The 19,688-nt window shown below is 43.7% G+C and overlaps 1 protein-coding gene and 1 pseudogene across 2 annotated transcripts; both read right to left on the bottom strand.

Annotated features, from left to right (window-relative positions):
* Window positions 1-6,186: 6,186 nt before the first annotated feature.
* LOC307053532 (proline-rich protein 23C-like) lies at window positions 6,187-6,972 on the bottom strand (the record flags this gene model as incomplete). Its single annotated transcript, XM_079704971.1, has 1 exon — window positions 6,187-6,972. One exon carries the CDS (start codon window positions 6,970-6,972, stop codon window positions 6,187-6,189), a length of 786 nt encoding a protein of 261 aa, XP_079561097.1.
* Window positions 6,973-14,885: 7,913 nt separating this feature from the next.
* Window positions 14,886-15,718, bottom strand: LOC307053183 (proline-rich protein 23C-like; annotated as a pseudogene). Its single transcript has one exon. The product of its transcript is annotated as a proline-rich protein 23C-like (transcript).
* Between the last annotated feature and the right edge of the window lie 3,970 nt (window positions 15,719-19,688).

Raw genomic sequence — 19,688 nt, 5'->3', positions numbered from 1 at the left:
AGATAATATTAGGTCAGAGTCTCAGGAGGGGTCTCTAGTAAATCTGAGTGAGGTCAGAGAGTTTCCTAACTGAAGTAAGAAAATCATGAGGCTCCCCTTCTTTTGGTAGAGCAGGGAGAGTGGCTGGATTAAGAGTGTTACAGTAAAGAACAGTAATGTGACAGGGAGAGGGTAATGGTATCTCAGAAGATGTTAATTGGCTGGTTGAAAAGTGTCTGTTCAGTCATTAGTAATGTCTGTACTGAATGAGGAACCTTGAAATTAAGCGAGGAGGCTAGAACCTGTTCAGCAGAAGCATCAACAAGTTTTGCACTAATAGCTATTGCTCTATGACAAGGGGGATAAACCTTTCCAACAGGGTCAAGAGCGAGAGTATACTAAGCAATGTTTTTGGTTGGTTTTTGTTTTTAGAGATTGGGGAAGTAGGTAAACACTAAACTGGCTATTTTAGTGATGTATGCAACTTGCCTCTGACAGACTTCTCCTAACAAAATCCTCATTTTTCTACATCAATCAGGTTTTTCTCTCCTTTAGATCTTGAGGATATCAAACATTTTAAAATGTATATTCATTTAAAAATCATACCCTTGAAGTTAACTTCTCAAATGGATTGTTTTTCTTCCTTACCTTCTAAAAGTAATATATTTACTTTTAGGACAATTTTATGTTACTGAAAATTGAGCAAATAGCACACAGTTCAATATATCACACCTCTCCCACACACAGTTCCCCTATTATTAACATCTTGCATTACTATGGTACACTTCTTACAACTGATAAACCAATATGGATAATGTTATAATTAAATAAAGTTCATAGTTTACATTAAGGTTCATCCTTTGTGTTGTATAGTTCTATGGATTATGTCAAATGGATGATGTCATGCATACATATGTATCACAAAGGGCAGTTTCCTCACCCTACAAATCCCTTGTGCTGCACCTATTCACTCTCCTCCCTCTGAACCCCTAGCAAACACTGATCTTTTTATGGTCTCTATAGTTTTGCCTTTTTCAGAAATGTTATATACTTGGATTCACACAGTATGTAGTTTTTCAAACTGGCTTCTTACACTTAGATATATGCATTTAAGGTTCCTCCATATCTTTTCATGGCTTCGTAGCTCATTTTTTAAAATCACTGAAAAATGTTTCATCATATGTATAGACCACAGATTTTTTCCCTTTGTCTATAAAGATTTCTTAGTTCCTTACAGTTTTTGGAGCAATGGATTTTTTTCTTATTTATACTTATTTTTGAACAACAGTTGATTTAAAATATTATGTTAGTTTTAAGTGTACAACATACTGATCCAATGTTTTATTGATTATACTCTATTTGAAGTTATTATAAAACATTGTCTATCGTCCCGGTACTATAGAGTATATCCTTGCAGTATTTATTATACACAGTAGTTTGTATCTCTTACTACCTTACTCCTATCTTCCTCCTCCCCACTGATAACCATTAGTTTGTTCTCTATATCAGTAGTATGTTCCTCTTTTGTTATTTTCAATTCTTTGTTTCACTTTTTAAATTACACATATAACTGATAACATACAGTATTTGTCTTTCTATTTCTGCCTTATTTCACTAAGCATAATTCCCTACAGGTCCATCCATATTGTTGAAAGGGGCAAAATTTCATTCTTTTTTATGTCTGAGTAAAATTCTGGAGAAAAGAGTTTGGGCTAGTTCTTATCAACTTGAGTTAAAATCCCACGGGCTTGTCAGATTGCTTATGCACAAATAGACACAAGAGTTTTAGTAGTTAGACATGACTAGAGAAAGTCTGTTGAACAGCCTTATTCAGGATACAGAAGCCCTCTTCACATTTGGGTTCCCCGGGAGAGGGTCTCCGACTGAGGACTTAGTCAATTCATAAAGAGGTGTTTCAATCTCACAAAAACTTAGTACCCATTGTCTGCAATATCCAGTTAAAACCAGAAACACTCTCAATTGTCCTTTGTTAAGGATGTAGGATATGTTTGGATCGTCTTTAGTCTATCAGGAAAAATTGTTTTCCCCTTCTGAAATGAGTCATGCTCTGAATAATGGACTGTATTTTGGCAAAATAATAATTATATTTGAAATTTTATGTTTCCTTTTTGCTAAGGCTGGGGCAAGTCCATGGAAACCTTTTACAGGCTACCTTGTTCTTTGAACAAAGTAGATTATCTACACATTGTGTTAGGACTAAATCACAAGGGAAATTTAGATCTTTTAACTCTTGATCGACAACCAGGGAAAAATAGAAGGGGGCTCCTCCAGTGTACGCCAGGGGCATGACTGTCCAGGTATGATGTTGTCCTCTGCAGGTAAAAGCAAAATCGTACTGACTGTCTTGGTCTAGAGGTACACGAAAAAAAGGCAGAGCAAAGATTCATTAGAGTGAAGCAAGTGGCTTCATGTGGAATTGATGATCAAATGTTTTTTGGATTAATTTCTGTCAGGTAGTGAAATATACATATTTTGTCGATGGCCTTAAGGTCATGAACAAATCAAAATCCTTGATTTCTTGGTGGATGAGAGTGTTAAAAAGGCAGTTCATGGGAAGACCTTTGTAGAAGGCATTCAACTATACGTTTGAGCTCTTCTTTTGGAATCAAGGGATATTGTGGGAAGTTTGGGTAATGGTTTTGTAGAATGTATCTGAACTTTAATAAGTTCTGCTCCCATTATCTTTTCTACGTCAGTGAAATTTCTAACTCATAAAGGTCAGATGTTGTGTCAAGACATTTATCTGGAGTATCTATCAAATATAATGTGGAATGTAAAGCTATATTCAGACCAGACACAATTGATTATGAATAGAGAACTCCTCTGAAAACTCAAGAAATAGTCCCTCTGGTGTGCTTCTCATATAACAATTCTATGTGTAAAGTTAAGTTCTACCCTGTTAGATTGGCAGGTGTGTTGTCACGGAGCAGGAAGGAATGTTTCCAGTCAGAGGGCTCAAGGGTTACATATAAAGGCTGGGAGACAGGGAAAATCTGTGCATTATTTGAAATACTGATCACATGCGTGGGACGTTTATGCCGAGGAAGAGGCTGAGCAAAGGTGGCAGGGCTGATTATAGAAAGAGTAGCAGTTGCATTGATTTTTATTGGAAATGTTTCAGGTATGATTTTTAGGAGACTTTGCCCAACTTTTCAGGCTTGTTATTGAACCCTTAGGTTTATTGTGGTAAGAGAGATCCTGCAGGTCCTTTCCTGGGTCAGTCCAGTCTGCTTTGCCATCCAGAAATGAGCATCGGCAGTTCTGACCAATATGTGTATGAGTGATTTGTGTCAAGACAAGTCTGGGGCTTATGCACCCAATAGAACGCTAAATTCTTCTCTGAATATTTGCTGGTCTTGTCTGAATTTAGAGACATTTTTACAAATAGCTCTTAATTCAGCTCAGGTCCAAGGTTTAAACTCTGAAGTTGTCTGAATACCTGGTGCATGGGGGTGGATCTTCAGAGGCAGCTAGCATTTTGGGTTCTTGGAGGTTTTTTGGGCAAAGGCAGGGGACCGGGACAAGGGGAATTAAAGGAGGAGTCAGTGGAATCCAGAAGGAGAGAGAATGGCAGGAGGAGAGGCAGAGGGAGATCTGGGAAAGGCAACGGGAGGACTTAATAGAGAAATAAGTCTAGTTGTTTTTCAAATTGGTCATTAGCTTTGGCCAGAGAATGATGTGATGAAGCAGCTTTTGATTCAGAGTTTTGTTCGGAAGCCTCCTTATACCAAATCAAAATATGCTGCCCATTGAAACGGAGAAATCTTCTCCCCTTCTTATCGAAGGAGCCTCTCAAATGCACAATTTTGTTCAGGCCAAATCCTCCTTAGTGAAGCTATGAGGAGTTGAATGAGATGACATGTAAGAAGCAGGCATCTTTCCTGGAAGAGTAGAAGCTCTACACTTACACTACCCCATAAGAGCGGGCAATGGTGGGTAAACGAGGTGCTTGTACATCTCGTGACTCAGGCCCCAACATGACTTCTCTGAATGCAGACTCCAGAGCCTCCACCACCTGACACCAAAGAGAACACTCTTTCTGGATTAAAGCCAAACTATCAGGGCAAAAGAAAATCAGGAGAAGAAAGGCTCATTTGGTTTTCTTGAATACCCACTGCAAAGTGTGTGCAAATGGATGCCAGTCTGATGAGAATGGAGTTCTGCCATTTGCAACAACGTGGATGGACCTAGAGTATATTCTGCTTAATGAAATTAGCCAGACAGAGAAAGACATATATACTCTATGTTATCACTCATATGTGGAAGCTAAAAAAGAAAACAAATAAATGCATAGAATAAAACAGAGACCGACTCACATAGAATGAGAACAAAGCAGTGGTTGTCACCGGGGAGGGGGAGGGAGGACCAAGAGAGGGTAGAGGACTGAGGGATTAAAACTACTGTGTATACAGTACGGAGGAAACAAGGACATACTGTACAGCAGAGGAATATATACCCATGTTTTGTAATAACGTTAACTGGAACATAATCTATAAAAATATTGAATCATTTTGTTGTGCACCAAAAACTAATATTGTAAATCAACTATACTTCAAAAACACAAAAGAAAAAGAAAGGGATGACCCTATTGACTATACCAGTTGACCTGGATTTGAAGTGATATCCAATAAAAAAGATTAAGGAGGGACTTCCCTGGTGGTGCAATGGTTAAGAATCTGTCTGCCAATGCAGGGGACACGGGTTCGAGCCCTGGTCTGGGAAGATCCCACATGCCACGGAGCAGCTAAGCCCATGCACCATAACTACTGAGCCTGTGCTCTGGAGCCCGCGAGCCACAACTACTGAAGCCTGCGTGCCACAACGACTGAAGCCCACGGGCCAACAGCCCATGCTCCACAACAAAAGAAGCCACCACAATGAGAAGCCCGCGCACTGCATCGAAGAGCAGCCCCAGCTCTTTGCAACTAGAGGAAGCCCGCACACAGCAACAAAGACCCAACGCAGCCAAAAATAAATGAATAAAAATAAATAAATAGGGCTTCCTTGGTGGCGCAGTGGTTGAGAGTCCGCCTGCTGATGCAGGGGACACGGGTTCGTGCCCCAGTCTGGGAAGATCCCACATTCTGCGGAGCGGCTGGGTCCGTGCGCCATGGCCGCTGAGCCTGTGCATCCGGAGCCTGTGCTCCACAACGGGAGAGGCCACAGCAGTGAGAAGCCCACGTACCGCAAAAATAAATAAATAAATAAATAAATAAATTTCTTTTTAAAAAAAGATTAAGGAAAAATAAGATGTAAGAGGCTTGTGAAAAAAAAGAGACATACTCTCATTATTTGGAGAGATCTTTATCAGTCAAGCAAGAGTATCTACAGAGAAGTGAGTACAGAAATTAAGTAATTCTGCTGGATATCAGACCAATATAAGTGCAAATTATTTCTATATGCTAGTAGTAATGTACAAAACCTATTTGGGATCTTAGAAGTATAAAACACAGAATCTTTAGAATTACAAACTTTTCCAGGACAAGAGAAATATATTAAAAGCATATAAGAAGAATGGAAAACAGTTGGCTCTTTTGGGAAAATACCACCCCAAACCCAGCAATAAAGTTAAGCCATTTGCCAACCTGCTCATTCAAAAAGAGGAGGGCGCCTGATCATTGTTCCCCATCCTGTGTTCTGGATCCAACAAAGATTTGTCCACATACAACTACTGGCTAGATTCCCCCAAAGGGGCTAGAGCTGCCATCCAGAAAAGGTCAAACTGGGTAGAGGGTTGTTGTAAACTAGTATGGACACTAGGTCCAAAACCCTGTAAACAAAACAAATTTAGCAATTACTCTATTAAGGGGGTTGCAGGGAACAGGGGTATGGGCAGTGGTCGGGTGCCCGGAAAAGGATGGCTTTTTAGAGAAAAGTGCTGGCGCTTAGGTTTGAAGCGAATGGGAGGGGGGTAGAGCTGCTTAAGGGTGCCCTCCCTAGAGAAAATCTAAGGAGCAGTCTGGCTGTCGGAAAGCAGACTGTATTTCAAGTGGCTTTTCTTTGCCCAGGTGAGCTTCCTTTCAGGTGTTTTAGTCAGTCACTGATCAAACTTCTGCAGTGCAGCCTGCATCCATAAAGCATCTGTTCGTATGATTCTTATGGTGTGTGCACAGTACACACAGCCAATGTCAGAAGACTCTTTCCTGGTCCCCGTTGAGTTGGCCAGGAATTGTGGGAGGCAGATGGTTAAGGGAACAGGCATTTCCGGGTCTTGCGTGGAGGACCATGAGGGCGTTGGGGCCGCTGGTGAGGACCTGGACTTGGAGAGGGAGGTAGAGGTTGGAGTGGTGAGTCAGGGAAGGGCTCTGGAAGGTGCAGGTCCAGGTTGTCGTCGTGGTGAGGAGAGCGTCTCTCTGGACTAGTGTTGGGGGCCCGAGGGGACAGCTCTGAGGCTTGGCCCAACAGGTCGAAGCCAGACATACATCCAGCCGAGGGGCGGAGCCCAGCGACTGAGACTGCAGCAGCATCCGTCCCAGCCGGCAGGAAGTCGGCGTCAGCGTGTGCGTCCTCCTCGTTGACCTCTTCTTGGCAGGAGATCTCTGGGACAGCTGCGCAGAAGAATCCCGGCTCCAGGGCCATGTACTCCCCGGGAGCGCTCAGGAAAGCGCCCCGTCCCAGGCCCTGTCCCCACGGGCCTTCCACACCCGAGCCCAGGAGGGCCTCGGGGACCAGCATGAGGATGCGATCTCCAAGAGACACTTGCCTCACGGACGTTGGCTCGGGCTCCAGCAGCAGGTCGACGTCGTCCAGGGGCACGTGCAGGGCACAGCCGGTGGGCAGGACCACCACGAAGATGAGCGTGTCCGCGGTCGGGGGCCAGGTCAGGTTGTCCAGGCTGGGCGCCGCCCTGGACTTGGACTCGGGGCCCGCGGGCTCCTCCGTTCGCCGGCGCTTGGCGGGGCCCCGTCCTCCGGGATGCGGCCCCCACCGGTCCGCAGGGGAGGCGCTGGGGCTGCGGGGCCGGCTGCCCATCTTCTCAGTGTCGCCGCGGGCCTGGGGCCTGGCAGAAGGCGAGGAAGGGCTGGGTCCTGCAGGCAGTGACAGATCGGTTCGACAGGTGAGGCCGAAGCAGGGCGGTGGGGCGCAGGACTGCGGGACGAGGGAGGAGCCTTCGGAGCTCTGGGGGCGCCTCTCGGGATCCCTCAGTCCTGGCTTCTAGGGGAGCTGCTGGGCTCGGCTTTGCGTGTGTGAATCTTCAGGTCCTCACGTGGACGGGTCTGCGCAGGAGCGCGCCAAGGATGTTGTGAGCGACGCCGGCGGAACCTGAGTCGCAAAGCAGCCTCACGCTAAGCTCCGCCCCTTCCTAGGCTCCGCCCCTAGAAGTGGAGGCCTCTGTGTTGCCCAGTAGCCCCGGCTGTGGTGGGTAGTTTACTCTAGAGAAATACTTTCATAGGCCTCAAGGGGGCGGAGCAGTCGTGCCGCTCTAGGACTAGGCTTCCTGGGTCGAGTTCCTGGCTTTCCTTGCGTTGACCTCAGATACGGAAAACCTTAACCGGAAAACTGATTCAAGTTCAGGTCCCACCAGTGGAGCGCTGCACCAGGACAGGGAGATGTAGTTCCCTCGTCCCCTGAGACCTCGCCCTGGAAGTGACCTTTTAACTTCTTTTGGTCCAAGAGTGAGGTGAATTTTTGGATGACATCCTTAAGCCTCTCCTTGCCTGTGATGTCAATGACTGTCAGATCCCTGAAGGTGGTTGCCAAGAGAAGGTGTGGCTCGACTGCCTAACCAGTGTTTATAGGAGAAAACATCCAATAATGATTCTGGAATAGGTAATACTTTCATATGGTTTCAGAGGAAGGTGAAACAAACATTTCCCTCCCTGTCCTTTAACCACGTGATTGCTCACTTTGGCCCTTTTTACAAAATAGCTGATATGTTCTCATTTTGAGGGCCACATAGCATTCCTTTGTACTGAATTCCATTTAAATCAGGCTTCTCTCGACGGGCGTTCAAGCTAGTGATTTGTGAATTGGCAGACACTGGCCTTCTCTGGCCAATTGGTGTAAAAGGCAGATTCTTTGCTGCATCCCAGAACCACTGCTCAGAATGCCTGGAGTCATGGGTGTAGGAAGTCTCCTTAAGCACCTCCACAAAGATTCTGTTTTGTGAGGAAGTTTAAGATCACTGCATTTGTTTTCATTCAGCAATTGAGGGGGTTCAGGAATAGGGCGGTTTATGGTTGAGGTCACATCCCAGCCTGCTGGTGACAAAGTCATGAAGGGAACTCAAACTTCCTGGGCCTGTCTTCAGGGGTTTCCCCTACACTCCTGGCCTGCCTCCACTCTCCTGGCTGCACTTCCGGTGTTTCAGCCACGGGCCAAGAAATTCCCCTGCTTAGGTCAGGATGCTGGCTGGGGGAACTTACAGGGGCTGTACACTGGCATAGGGGGCCCTGCCAGGAACCTGAGTTCTCGTGGGGTGAATGTGGATGCCACTGGCACCTTCCTCTATGTTCCCAGGTGATGGGAGCCGTTGCTGTGCGCCTGTTGTTTGGACAGAGGTCAGGGTGGGGAGGTGTTGGGGAGCTTGCAGGAAACAACTACTTTTGTCCTGGAGAATTCTGTCGGCGAAGCTTGAATATCCCATGGTCGGGGAATGTTCAATGGGGGCTCCAGTCAGGAGAGTAAGTGTGAACATGCTCTGTTTTAGGGGCCAGAAGGAGGAATCCAAACTTGGCCAGGACACAGGGTGGGGCTTGGGGCTGTTGGCCTGGCCAGGGATGGGGTCCTGAACGTGGTGGCTCCTGTCCCAGCCTGGTGCCACCTCTTGTCCACGGCTCTCCTGACCTCAGTAGTCTCACATCTGGGCTCATCATTGTCCTGGGCCCTGTGAATCCTCACTGTGAGCTCCCCGCCCAAGGGAATGTGGTCCTGTCCTGAGACAAAGGCAGTTACCGGTGGCCTGGCATAGTCGCACCTGATTTCCTCCTCTGGTCAGCCTCTTTCTTTCTTTCTTTCTTTCTTTTTTTTAATTGGCCATGCAGCGAGGCCTGCTGGGATCTTAGTTCCCCGACCAGGGATTGAACCCGTCCCCACTGCAGTGAACGCTTGGAGTTCTAACCACTGGACCGCCAGGGAATGCCCATGGTCAGCCACGGGCAAGTCATTTCACCTTCGCTAACCTCAGTTTCCTTACATGTGAAATGGGGAGAATGCCATCTACTGTGCAGGGGGGCTGTGAGATAATGTATGTAAAATGTTCTCGGAACACAGTAAGTGCTTAGTAAATAGTACCTATTTACTGTTTATGATGTTTATAATCTGTCTTTCCCACTTGATATTGTCAGCCCTGTTCTCATTATCTTGAACAGTGCCTGGCATATAGCTGACACCCAGTGAATGGTAAACAATATCATCATCATCATCATCCTAAAAAGGGGTCTGATCTGCTAGAAAGTACTGGTCCAGGTGTTTTCAGGGCATAACATCTATATAATTGAGGAATGGCTTGCTGAGCACCAGATCAGATATCTTTCCTTCTGCCATATTTTTGTTTACTCTAAGATGTCCAAAGACTGTCAGGATGGATTATCAGGCCCACTCATTGGACATTCTTGGTGTCATTCCAACCTGACTATCCAATCAACATGAACTGCTTGAACCACTGTTGGGGTGGAATTAGCAAATAAATCCCGGTTCTGGGTAGGTTACAAGATGGCTGTCGATCGTCCATCTGATGAGGGCTATTCTGCTATCCCCCTAGAATGCATAACTAGCTTTTAAAAAAATTCCTATTTATTTTTATTCACTTTAGGAATAATACCTGAACACATATTTTAGAATATCTAAACAGCATAGTTAAAGCTGGAGCTCCCTTCAACTCCCCACAAACTCCCAATCCAGTATTGATGTGACAAGATCCTTTTCTATGGACTTACAAACATAACACAGGGGACTTGTTTTCTTCCAGAATGGCAGAGTATTGTGGGTCTTTTTCTGCAACATGTTGGATCTTATTGCTGTTTGGTATTGTCATCCACAAAGTACATTATCCCTTCTGTCTGTAATTGGAGAGACCTTTTCCAACATGCAGTACAGGCTTTTATATGAAAATGTTGTATAAGAAAAGGCAGCTTCAAACATCTCTTGTACAGCAACACCTTTGTCTTTGCCTGAAGCAGAATGAGGTACTGGCCCACTCACTCTCTGCTTACCTCACAGTAATACTCGTAATTCTGGTGTATTATGTTGTGCTTTCTTTACTTCCTGAACGTGTTACTGAGTGGTGAATTGCATTGAATTAGTGACGCTATCCCAATGATTTGATACGATGATGGCCTGTGTTGTCACACGATTGTTAATCCTTTACTATTTTAAGAATGAAAAAACTGTCATTGAAGTAGTTATTTGGCCTTTTAAAGGCTGAGGCTGAAGCCAAATGCAGTTTGGGGTTTTTTTTGTTTTTTTTTAACCAAGGACTTCAGCTTCTGTGTTATAAGTGACAGACAGTGATTTCTGTATCTTAATTTTGAATTCAGCTTTCTTATGGAATTCTCTTATTTTTTTCAGTTATTTTTTTAGTTTTACAATCATATGGTTTGCAAGTGGTCTTATTTTTCTTCCCTTTAAGATTTTAAACATCTAACTTCTTTCTCTTGTCTGATTTTGTTGGCTAGTATCACCAGTACAATGTCAAATATTATTGGAAAAGTGGCATCTTTTCTTGTTCTAGACTTTGGTGGGACTCCTGCTACTGTTTGCCTATAAGCATATTGCTCAGAAATAAATGTCATGTCAAAGAATTATCAATCTCCTCCTGCCTGTTCTATTGAATATTTAATGCGTTCTTTTGAAATATTTCCAAACTTCCAGAAACAGTGCAAAAACAATATAAAGAATTCTCCTTTATCCTCTATTAACTTTTAACACTTTGCCACATTTGCTTTATCATTCTTTATTCCTGTCTCTCAGAAAGACCACAGGATATGTATGTGTATATAGATAGGTAAATATACACATACATAAATATTTGTTCCTTGAATCATTAGAGAGTAAGTTGTATATATTCAGACTCTTTTCCCCAGAATTGTTCAGTGTATATTTCCTAACATGAATATTCTCTCATATATATTTTAGAACAGTTATCAAATTTAAAAAAATTTAACATTGCTGCCATGCTTTAATCCATAGTCCATTTTCCAATTTTGTCAATTATACTAACAATACCCTTCATTATATATCTCTATCTCTGTATCTATTTAAAAATTTTAAATTTGCTATTATTTTTCCTTCCAGCTTTACTGAGATATAATTGACATACAGCACTGTTTGTTTAAAGTGTACAGGATAATGATTTGACTTATATACATTATGAAATGATTACCACAATAAGTTTAGTTAAAGTCCCTCATCTCCTATAGGTACAAAATTAAAGAAATAGAAAAAAAATGTTTTCTTGTGATAAGAACTCTTTAGATTTATTCTCTTAACCCTAATGTGTAACATACAGCAGTGCTAATTATAGTTAGTGTGCTATACATTAAATCCCTTGTATTTATTTATCCTATAAAAGGACGTTTGTACCTTTGGTCTACTTTCATCCAGTTAACCACCCCCTTTTTTTCTTTTTTCTTTTTTTGCCTATAAGATGCAGGTCAGGATCATGCATTTCTTTCAGGTGTCATGTCTCCTTAGTAAACTTTTTTTTCTGGAATAGTTCCTTAGCCTTCTGTTGTTTTCAAGCCATTAATATTTTTGAAAATTATAAGTAGTTATTTCTTAGTGTTCCTCAATTTGAGATTCTCTGATGTTTCCTCATGATAAGAGTAAAATTATATAAATATTTTTTGCCTTGAATACTAATAAGTGATCCTGTGTCTTTCTCTGGAGACACATCATATCCATTTGTTCCTTACAGGTGACGTTAATTTTTCTTTTTTCAATTTAATGCTTATTAGTAAAGTTATGGAGTTGGGTAATCATCACCACAAGCAATCTTAGAACATTTTCATTACCTCAGAAAGTTCCCTTATGCCTATTTGCATTAAATCCTTTCTCAAAACCCCAGACCAAGGTAATCGCTGATTGCCTCTCTCTATATAAATTTGCCTTTTTACTGGATATTTCATAGAAATGAGTCATCTAATGTGTAGTCTTTTGCATCTGGCTTGTTTCAGTTAATATACTGTTTTGGTAGTTTATTCCTGTTGTAGCAGCTGTTATCCATGGTTTATCCATGCTGTAGCATGTTGTATATATGTTGTTCTTTCATTTTACTTGAGGAGTAGTATCTCTTGTATGGAAATACCACATTTGCATTTCCATACATTCATCAGTATTTGGACATTTGGATTATTTCTATTTTGGGGCTATTATAAGTAATGCTGCTATGAACACTCCTATACATGTCTTTGTGGGGACATATGTTTTCAGGTCTCTTGCACAGATTCCAAGGAATGGAATTCTTGGGTCAAATGGCAAGTTTATGTTCCACTTAAAAGTAAACCCATGGAATGGTTTTCCAAAATGGCTGTACAGTTTGACGTTCTCACGAGCAGTGCATGTGGGTTTCACTCTTTCCTCATTCTCACTAGCACTTGGTATTGTCTGTCTTTTTTGATTATAGCCATTCTCCTGAGTGTGTTTTGGTATATCATAGTGGCTTTAACTTGCATTTCTCTAATGACTAATGACATTGAATATCTTCTCATGAGTGTATTAGTTAAGCCTATGTTGTGTATCTTTTATGGTTAAATATCTATTCAAATCTTTTGTCCATTTAAAACTTCTCTCATTTGCCTTATTTTTGAGCTGTAAAAGTTCTTTATATATTCTGGATACAAGTCCTTTATCTGATATGTGATTGCACATATTTTCTCCCATTGTATGGACTTTCCATTGTTTCATTGAGATATAATTGACATATAACATTATATTAGTTTTACGTGTATTTCAAAATTTTTTATTGGTGACTTTTGATGTGCATGTGTTAAAATTTTGATGACTTTCAAAATACCAAGTTTAAAAACTGGATTGTAAATTTGGTGTTGTATCTAAGAACCTTCTGCCCAACCAAGGTCTTAAAGATCCCCCCCCAACCTTTTTTTGAATAAATTAATAGTTTTAGTTTTTACATCTAGGTCTTTGATCCAATTTGTGGTTTTGTCTGTGAGTATGGTGTGAACTAATAGTTTAAGGTTGTTTTTGAATGTGGTGGTTCAATTGTTAAAAAGACTATGCCTTTTACATTTAATTGTCTTGGCACTTTTGTCAGAACTAAATTGACCATCAATGTAAAGATTTGTTTCTGACTCATAATTCTGTTCCTTTGACCTGTTGTATGCCTATTCATGTGCCAGTAGCACACTGTCTTGATTATTGTATCTTTTGAGTAAGATTTGAAACTTAGTAGTGTAAGTCCTTCAATACAACTGCTACTCTTTCTGTAATAAACCCTGCCACCATTGCTCAGCCTCTTCCTTGGCGTAAACGTCTGACACACATTATCAGTATTTCAAATAATGCACAGATTTTCCCTGTCTCCCAGCCTTTATATGTAACCCTTGAGCCCTCTGACTGGAAATATTCCTTCCTGCTCCGTGACAACACACCTGCCAATCTAACAGGGTAGAACGTAACTTTACACAGAGAATTGTTATATTAGAAGCTCACCAGAGGGAATATTTCTTGAGTTTTCAGAGGATCTCTCTGTTCATAGCCAACTGAGTCTGTTCTGAGTATATCTTTGCATTCCCACTCTGTTTGATAAATACCCCAGATTTTGACACCATATCTGACCCTCTATCGGCTAGATATTCCCCTGATATAGAAAACATAATGGGAAAAAAAGGAAAACAGGTAAAATAATGGGAGCAGAACTTATAAAAGTTCAGGTACATTCTACCAAGTTGTTACCCAAACTTCCCACAATATCCCTTGATTCCAAAAGAAGAGCTCAAACGTATAGTTGAATGCCTTCTACAAAGGCCTTCCCATGCACTGCCTTTTTAAAACTCTCATCCACCAAGAAATCAAGGATTTTGATTTGTTCAAGACCTTAAGGCCATCGGCAAAATATGTATATTTCACTACCTGACAGAAATTAATCCAAAAAACATTTGATCATCAATTCCACATGAAGCCACTTGCTTCACTCTAATGAATCTTTGCTCTGCCTTTTTTTCGTGTGCCTCTAGACCAAGGCAGTCAATATGATTTTGCTACCTGGAGAGGACAATATACCTGGACAGTCATGCCCCTGGAGTACACTGGAGCCCCCTTCTATTTTTCCCTGGTTGTCGATCAAGAGTTAAAAGATCTAAATTTCCCTTGTGATTTAGTCCTAACACAATGTGTGGATGATCTAGTTTGTTCAAAGAACAAGGAAGCCTGTAAAAGGATTCCATGGACTTGCCCCAGCCTTAGCAAAAAGGAGACATAAAATTTCAAATACAATTATTATTTTGCCAAAATACAGCCCATTATTCAGAGCCTGACTCATCTCAGGAGGGAAAAAACATCCAGAAAAGTTCACAATGGGCAGAGGGTAGTCAAACTATCACGGACACTAGGGACAAAACCATGTAGACAAAAGAAATTTAGCAATTACTCTATCAACCAGAAAAAGAGTGGAAGGGGCAGTGGTATGGTGCCTGGGAAAGGATGGCTTTTTAGAGAAAAGTGCTGTCGCTTAAGTTTGAAGCAAACTGGGAGGTGGAGGCAGGTAGAGCTGCTTAGAGTGACCTCCCTAGAGAAAATCTAAGCAGCAGTCTGCTGTCAGAAAGCCCACTGTATTTCAAGAGGCTTTTCTTTGCCCGGGTGAGCTTCCTTTCAGGTGTTTTAGTCAGGCACTGATCAAAATTCTTCAGTGCAGCCTGCATCCAATAAGCATCTGTTCCTGTGATTCTTACCATGTGTGCAATGCACACACAGCTAGTATCAGAAGACTATCCTGGTCCCCGTTCAGTTGGCCAGGAATTGTGGGAGGCAGTTGATTCAGGGAACAGGCCTTTCCGGGTCTTGTGTGAAGGACTATGAGGGCGTTGGGGACGCTGGTGAGGACCTGGACTTGGAGAGGGAGGTAGAGGTTGGAGTGGTGAGTCAGGGAAGGGCTCCGGAAGGTGCAAGTCCAGGTTATCATCGTGGTGAGGAGAGCGTCTCTCTGGACTAGGGTTGGGGGTCCAAGGGGACGGCTCTGAGACTAGGCCCAACAGGTCGAAGCCAGGCACACTTCCAGCAGAAGGGCGGAGCCCAGCAACGGAGCCGGCTGTGGCATCCATCCCAGGTGGCAGGAACTCAGCGTCTGTGTCCGCGTCCTCCTCTTTGGCCTCTTCTTGGCAGGAGATCTCTGGGACAGCTGAGCAGAAGAATCCCTGCTCTAGGGCCATGTACTCCCCGGGAGTGACCAGGAAAGCGCCCCGTTCCAGGCCCTGTCCCAAGGGGTGTTCGATGCCCGAGCCCACCAGGGCCTTAGGGACCAGCATGAAGACGCGATCTCCAAGAGACACTTGCCTCACAGACGCTGGCTCGGGCTCCAGCACCACTTCGGCGTCTTCCAGGGGCACGTGCAGGGCACAGCCGGAGGGCAGGACCACCACAAATATGAGCGTGTCCACGGTCGGGGGCCAGGTCAGGTTGTCCAGGCTGGGCGCCGCCTTGTACTTGGACTCAGGCCCCGCGGGCTCCTCCGTTCGCTGCGCTTGGCAGGGTCCGGTCCTCCGGTATGCGGTCCCCACCGGTCCGCAGGGGAGGCGCTGGGGCTGCGGGGCCGGCTGCCCATCTTCTCAATGGCGGCGCGGGCGGCGCTCCCAGGGCCAGGCAAAGAGCGAGGTGGAGTCGGTCCTGCAAGCAGTGACTCCTGGTTGACAGGTGAGGCGGGCCAGGTCTCTGTGGTGCAGGACTAGGCAACGCGGTTCGAAACTTCGGAGCTCAGGGGGCCCCTCTCGGTCCTGGCTTCTAGGGGAGCTGCTGGGCTCGGCTTTGCGTGTGTGAATCTTCAGGTCCTCACGTGGACTGGTCTGCGCAGGAGTGCGCCAAGGATGTTGTGAGTGACACCAGCAGAACCTGAGTCGCAAAGCATCCTCACGCTAAGCCCCGCCCCTTCCTAGGCTCCGCCCCTAGAAGTGGAGGCCTCTGTGTTGCCAAATAGCCCTGGCAGTGGGGGGAAGTTTACTCTAGAGAAATTCTTTTATAGGCCTCAGGGGGGCGGAGCAATCGTGCCGCTCTGGGACTAGGCTTCCTGGGTCGAGTTCCTGGCTTTCCTCGTGTTGACATCAGATGTAGAAATCCTTAACCAGAAAACCGATTAAATTTCAAGTCCCACCAGTGGAACATTGCACCAGGACAGTGAGATGCAGTTCCCTCGTCCCCTGAGACCTCGCCCTGGAAGTGACCTTTTATCTTCTTTTGGTCCAAAAGTGGAGTGTGTTGGGGATGGCATCCCTAAGCTTCTGTTTACCTGAGTTGTTAATGACTGTCAGATCCTCCCAGTGGTGTCGAAAGGGAAAGAGATGTTAGGATTGAGGGTCTTAATTGCAGTCACTGCAGGATCAACTTATATATCTATCAGTTTAGCATGATGGTCATTGTTATACTTCCATTAGCTAAACCAACAGTTCACATTCTCTAAATTGACCTACACTACACTTGAGAGGTGTATCTGTTGTAGTCCAATTGACAAACGATGAAAAGGTCATGCCAAAGGAAGAAGCAATTGGCTAGAGCCCAGAACTAGCAGATCTGGGTCTCACGTGTCGGGCTCCCCTCAAGATGATGCAGGTGGCAGCGCCTTGGATCTGGGTGTCACTTTAAAGGTGAGTCTCCCGGCAGATGGTACTGGTAAAGGGAAGGTGTGTCTCAACAGCTTATCCAGAGTTAATAGGAGAAAACACTCTATAATTACTTTGGAATGGGTAATACCTTCCTCTGGTTTCAGAGTAATGTCAAACATTTCCTTCCCTGTCCTTCAACCATGTGATTGCTCACTTTGTCCCTTTTTATAAAATAGCTTGTATGTTCTCATTTTTAGGGCCACATAGCATTCCTTTGTACAGAATTCTGTTAAAATCAGGCTTCCCTTGATGGGCATTTAAGCTAGTGATCTGTGAATTGGCAGACACGGGCCTTCTCTGGCCAATTAGTGTAAAATGCAGATTCTTTGCCACATCCCAGAACCAATGATCAGAATTCCGGGAGCCACAGGCATAAAAATTCCTTGTATGCACCTGCACAGAGATTCTGTTTGGGGAGAAAGTTTAAGATCACTGAACTTGTTTTCATTCAGCATTTTGGAGGTTCAGGAACAGAGAGGTTTATGGTTGAGGTCATGTCCCTGCTTGTTGGTGACAATGTCATGAAGAGAACTCAAACTTCCTGGGCCTGCATTCAGGGGTTTCCCCTATGCTACTGCCTGTATTCACTCATGGCTGCATGTCCCATGTTTCTGGCTGCTGGCCGAGAAATTCCCCTGCTTAGGTCAAGACTCTGGCTATGGGGAACATTCAGGGGCCATACACTGGCTTGGCGGGCCCTGCCAGGAACCTGAGTTCTCATGCGGTGAATGTGATGTCGCTGGCACCTATCTCTATGTTCCCAGGTGATGGGAGCAGCTGCTGTGCTCCTATTGTTTGGACAGAGGGTGGGGTGGGGAGGTGGGGGGAGATGTTAGGGTGCTTTCAGGAAACAACTAATTTGGTCCTGGAGAATTCTGTGGGCAACACTTGAACGTACCATGGTCAGGGAATAATGGGGGGCTCCATTCAGGAGAGTGAGTGTGAACATGCTGTGTTTTAAGGAACAGATGGAGGAGCCAAAACCTGGCCAGGACACCAGGTGTAGCTCAGGGATCTTGGCATAATCAGTATTGGGGCCCTGAATGTGGTGGCTACTGTCCCTGCCTTGTACCACCACCTCTTGTCCACTGCTCTACTGACCTCAACAGTCTCACATCTGGGGTCATCATTGTCCTGGGCCCTGTGAATCCTCACTGTGAGCTCCCCTCCCAAGGGAATGTGGTCCTGTCCTGAGACAGAGGCAGTTACTGGGGGCCTGGCATAGACACTCCCAATTTCCTCTTTGGGTCAGCCCCTTTATAACTGGGTGATCACAGGAAGTCCTTTCACCTTCTCTAACCTTAGTTTCCTACGTGTGAAGTGGGGAGAATGCCATCTACTGTGCAGGAACACGGTAAATGCTTAGTAAATGGTAGCTATTTACTGCGTATTATGTTTATAATCTGCCTTTCCAACTTCACAGTGTAAAGCCCTGTTCTCAGAATCTTGAACAGTGCCTGGCATGTAACCAACATCCAATGAATGGTAACCAATATCATCATCATCATCCTAAAAAGGGGTCTGATCTGTTAGAAAGTACTGGTCCAGGTGTTTTCATGGCATAACCTCTACGTAATTCAGAAATGGCTTGCTGTGCACCAGATCAGATACCTTTCCTTCTGCCTTATTTTTGTTTACTCTAGACGCCCAAATAACGTCAGGGTGGTTTATCAGGCCCACTCATTGGGCTTTCTTGGTGTCAATCAATACTGACTATCCAAACAGTATGAACTGCTTGAACCACTATGGGACACAATTAGCAAATAAATCCTGGTCCTGGGTAGGGTACAAGATGGCTCTCTACAGTCCCACTGGGAGCGGAAAAGTGAGAGAATTTGGGCACAGGAAGCCAGGCACAAGATGGATATCACCGAGTGAGACTCAGGACTTTTTGCAACATTGGTCATCTGGGCACAGTGAATGCTTTGTACCACCATTTGAGACGCTAGGCACAGGTCCAGGGCACCAGCCTGACAGTACTCTTGACATTGGCTCTAATGAGGGCCATTCTGTTATTCCCCAAGAATGCATAACTAGCTTTTTCAAATTCCTATTTATTTTTATTCACTTTAGGAATAACACCTGGATGCATATTTTAGAAAATCTAAACAGCATAGTTAAAGCTGTAGCTCCCTTCAACTCCCCACGAACTATTAATCCACTATTGATGTGAGAAGATGCTTTTCTATGTATCAATAGTTACAAACTTAACACAGGGAATTAGTTTTCTTCCTGGAATGGCAAAGTATGGTGGGTCTTTTTCTGCAATACGTTAGAGCTTATTGTGATTTGGTATTGTCATCAGCAAAGTACATTGTCTCTTCTACCTTTTATTGGAGAGACTTTTTCTAACACACAATACAGGCTTTTATATGAAAATGTTGTATAACAAAGGGCAGCTTCAAACATTTCTTGTACAGCAACCTTGCTGTATTTGCCTGAAGCAGAATAACGGTAGTGCCCCTCTTGCAGTTTCTATTAATAAGAGGACTGGCATTATTGTTACTATGTATAAAATAGATAACTAATGAGAACATTCTGTATAGCAAAGGGAACTCTACTCATTGCTCTGTGGTGATTTAATGGGAAGAAGATCCAAAAATGAGGGGATATGTGTATATGTATATCTGAATCACTTTGCTGTACAGGAGAAACTCATACAACATTGTAAAGTAAATATACTCCAATAAAAATTAATTTTTAAAATGGGAAAAAAAGAGTATTGGAAGTCCTAGCCACAGAAATGGGGTAAAACCATGAAATAAAGGGAATACATATTTGATATGAAGAAGGAGAACTGTCACTATTTTCAGATGATGTAACACTTTGGAAATAGAAAACCATTAAATTCACCATGCCAAAAGTATCAGCACTAAAAAAAGACTTCCACAAACTCACAGCATACAAGATGAATAAACA

Source organism: Hyperoodon ampullatus (genome assembly GCF_949752795.1).
Source record: "Hyperoodon ampullatus genome assembly, chromosome: 5".
In the NCBI taxonomy this organism is placed as follows: domain Eukaryota; kingdom Metazoa; phylum Chordata; class Mammalia; order Artiodactyla; family Ziphiidae; genus Hyperoodon; species Hyperoodon ampullatus.
This window is presented reverse-complemented; position numbering and strand designations above follow the sequence as displayed.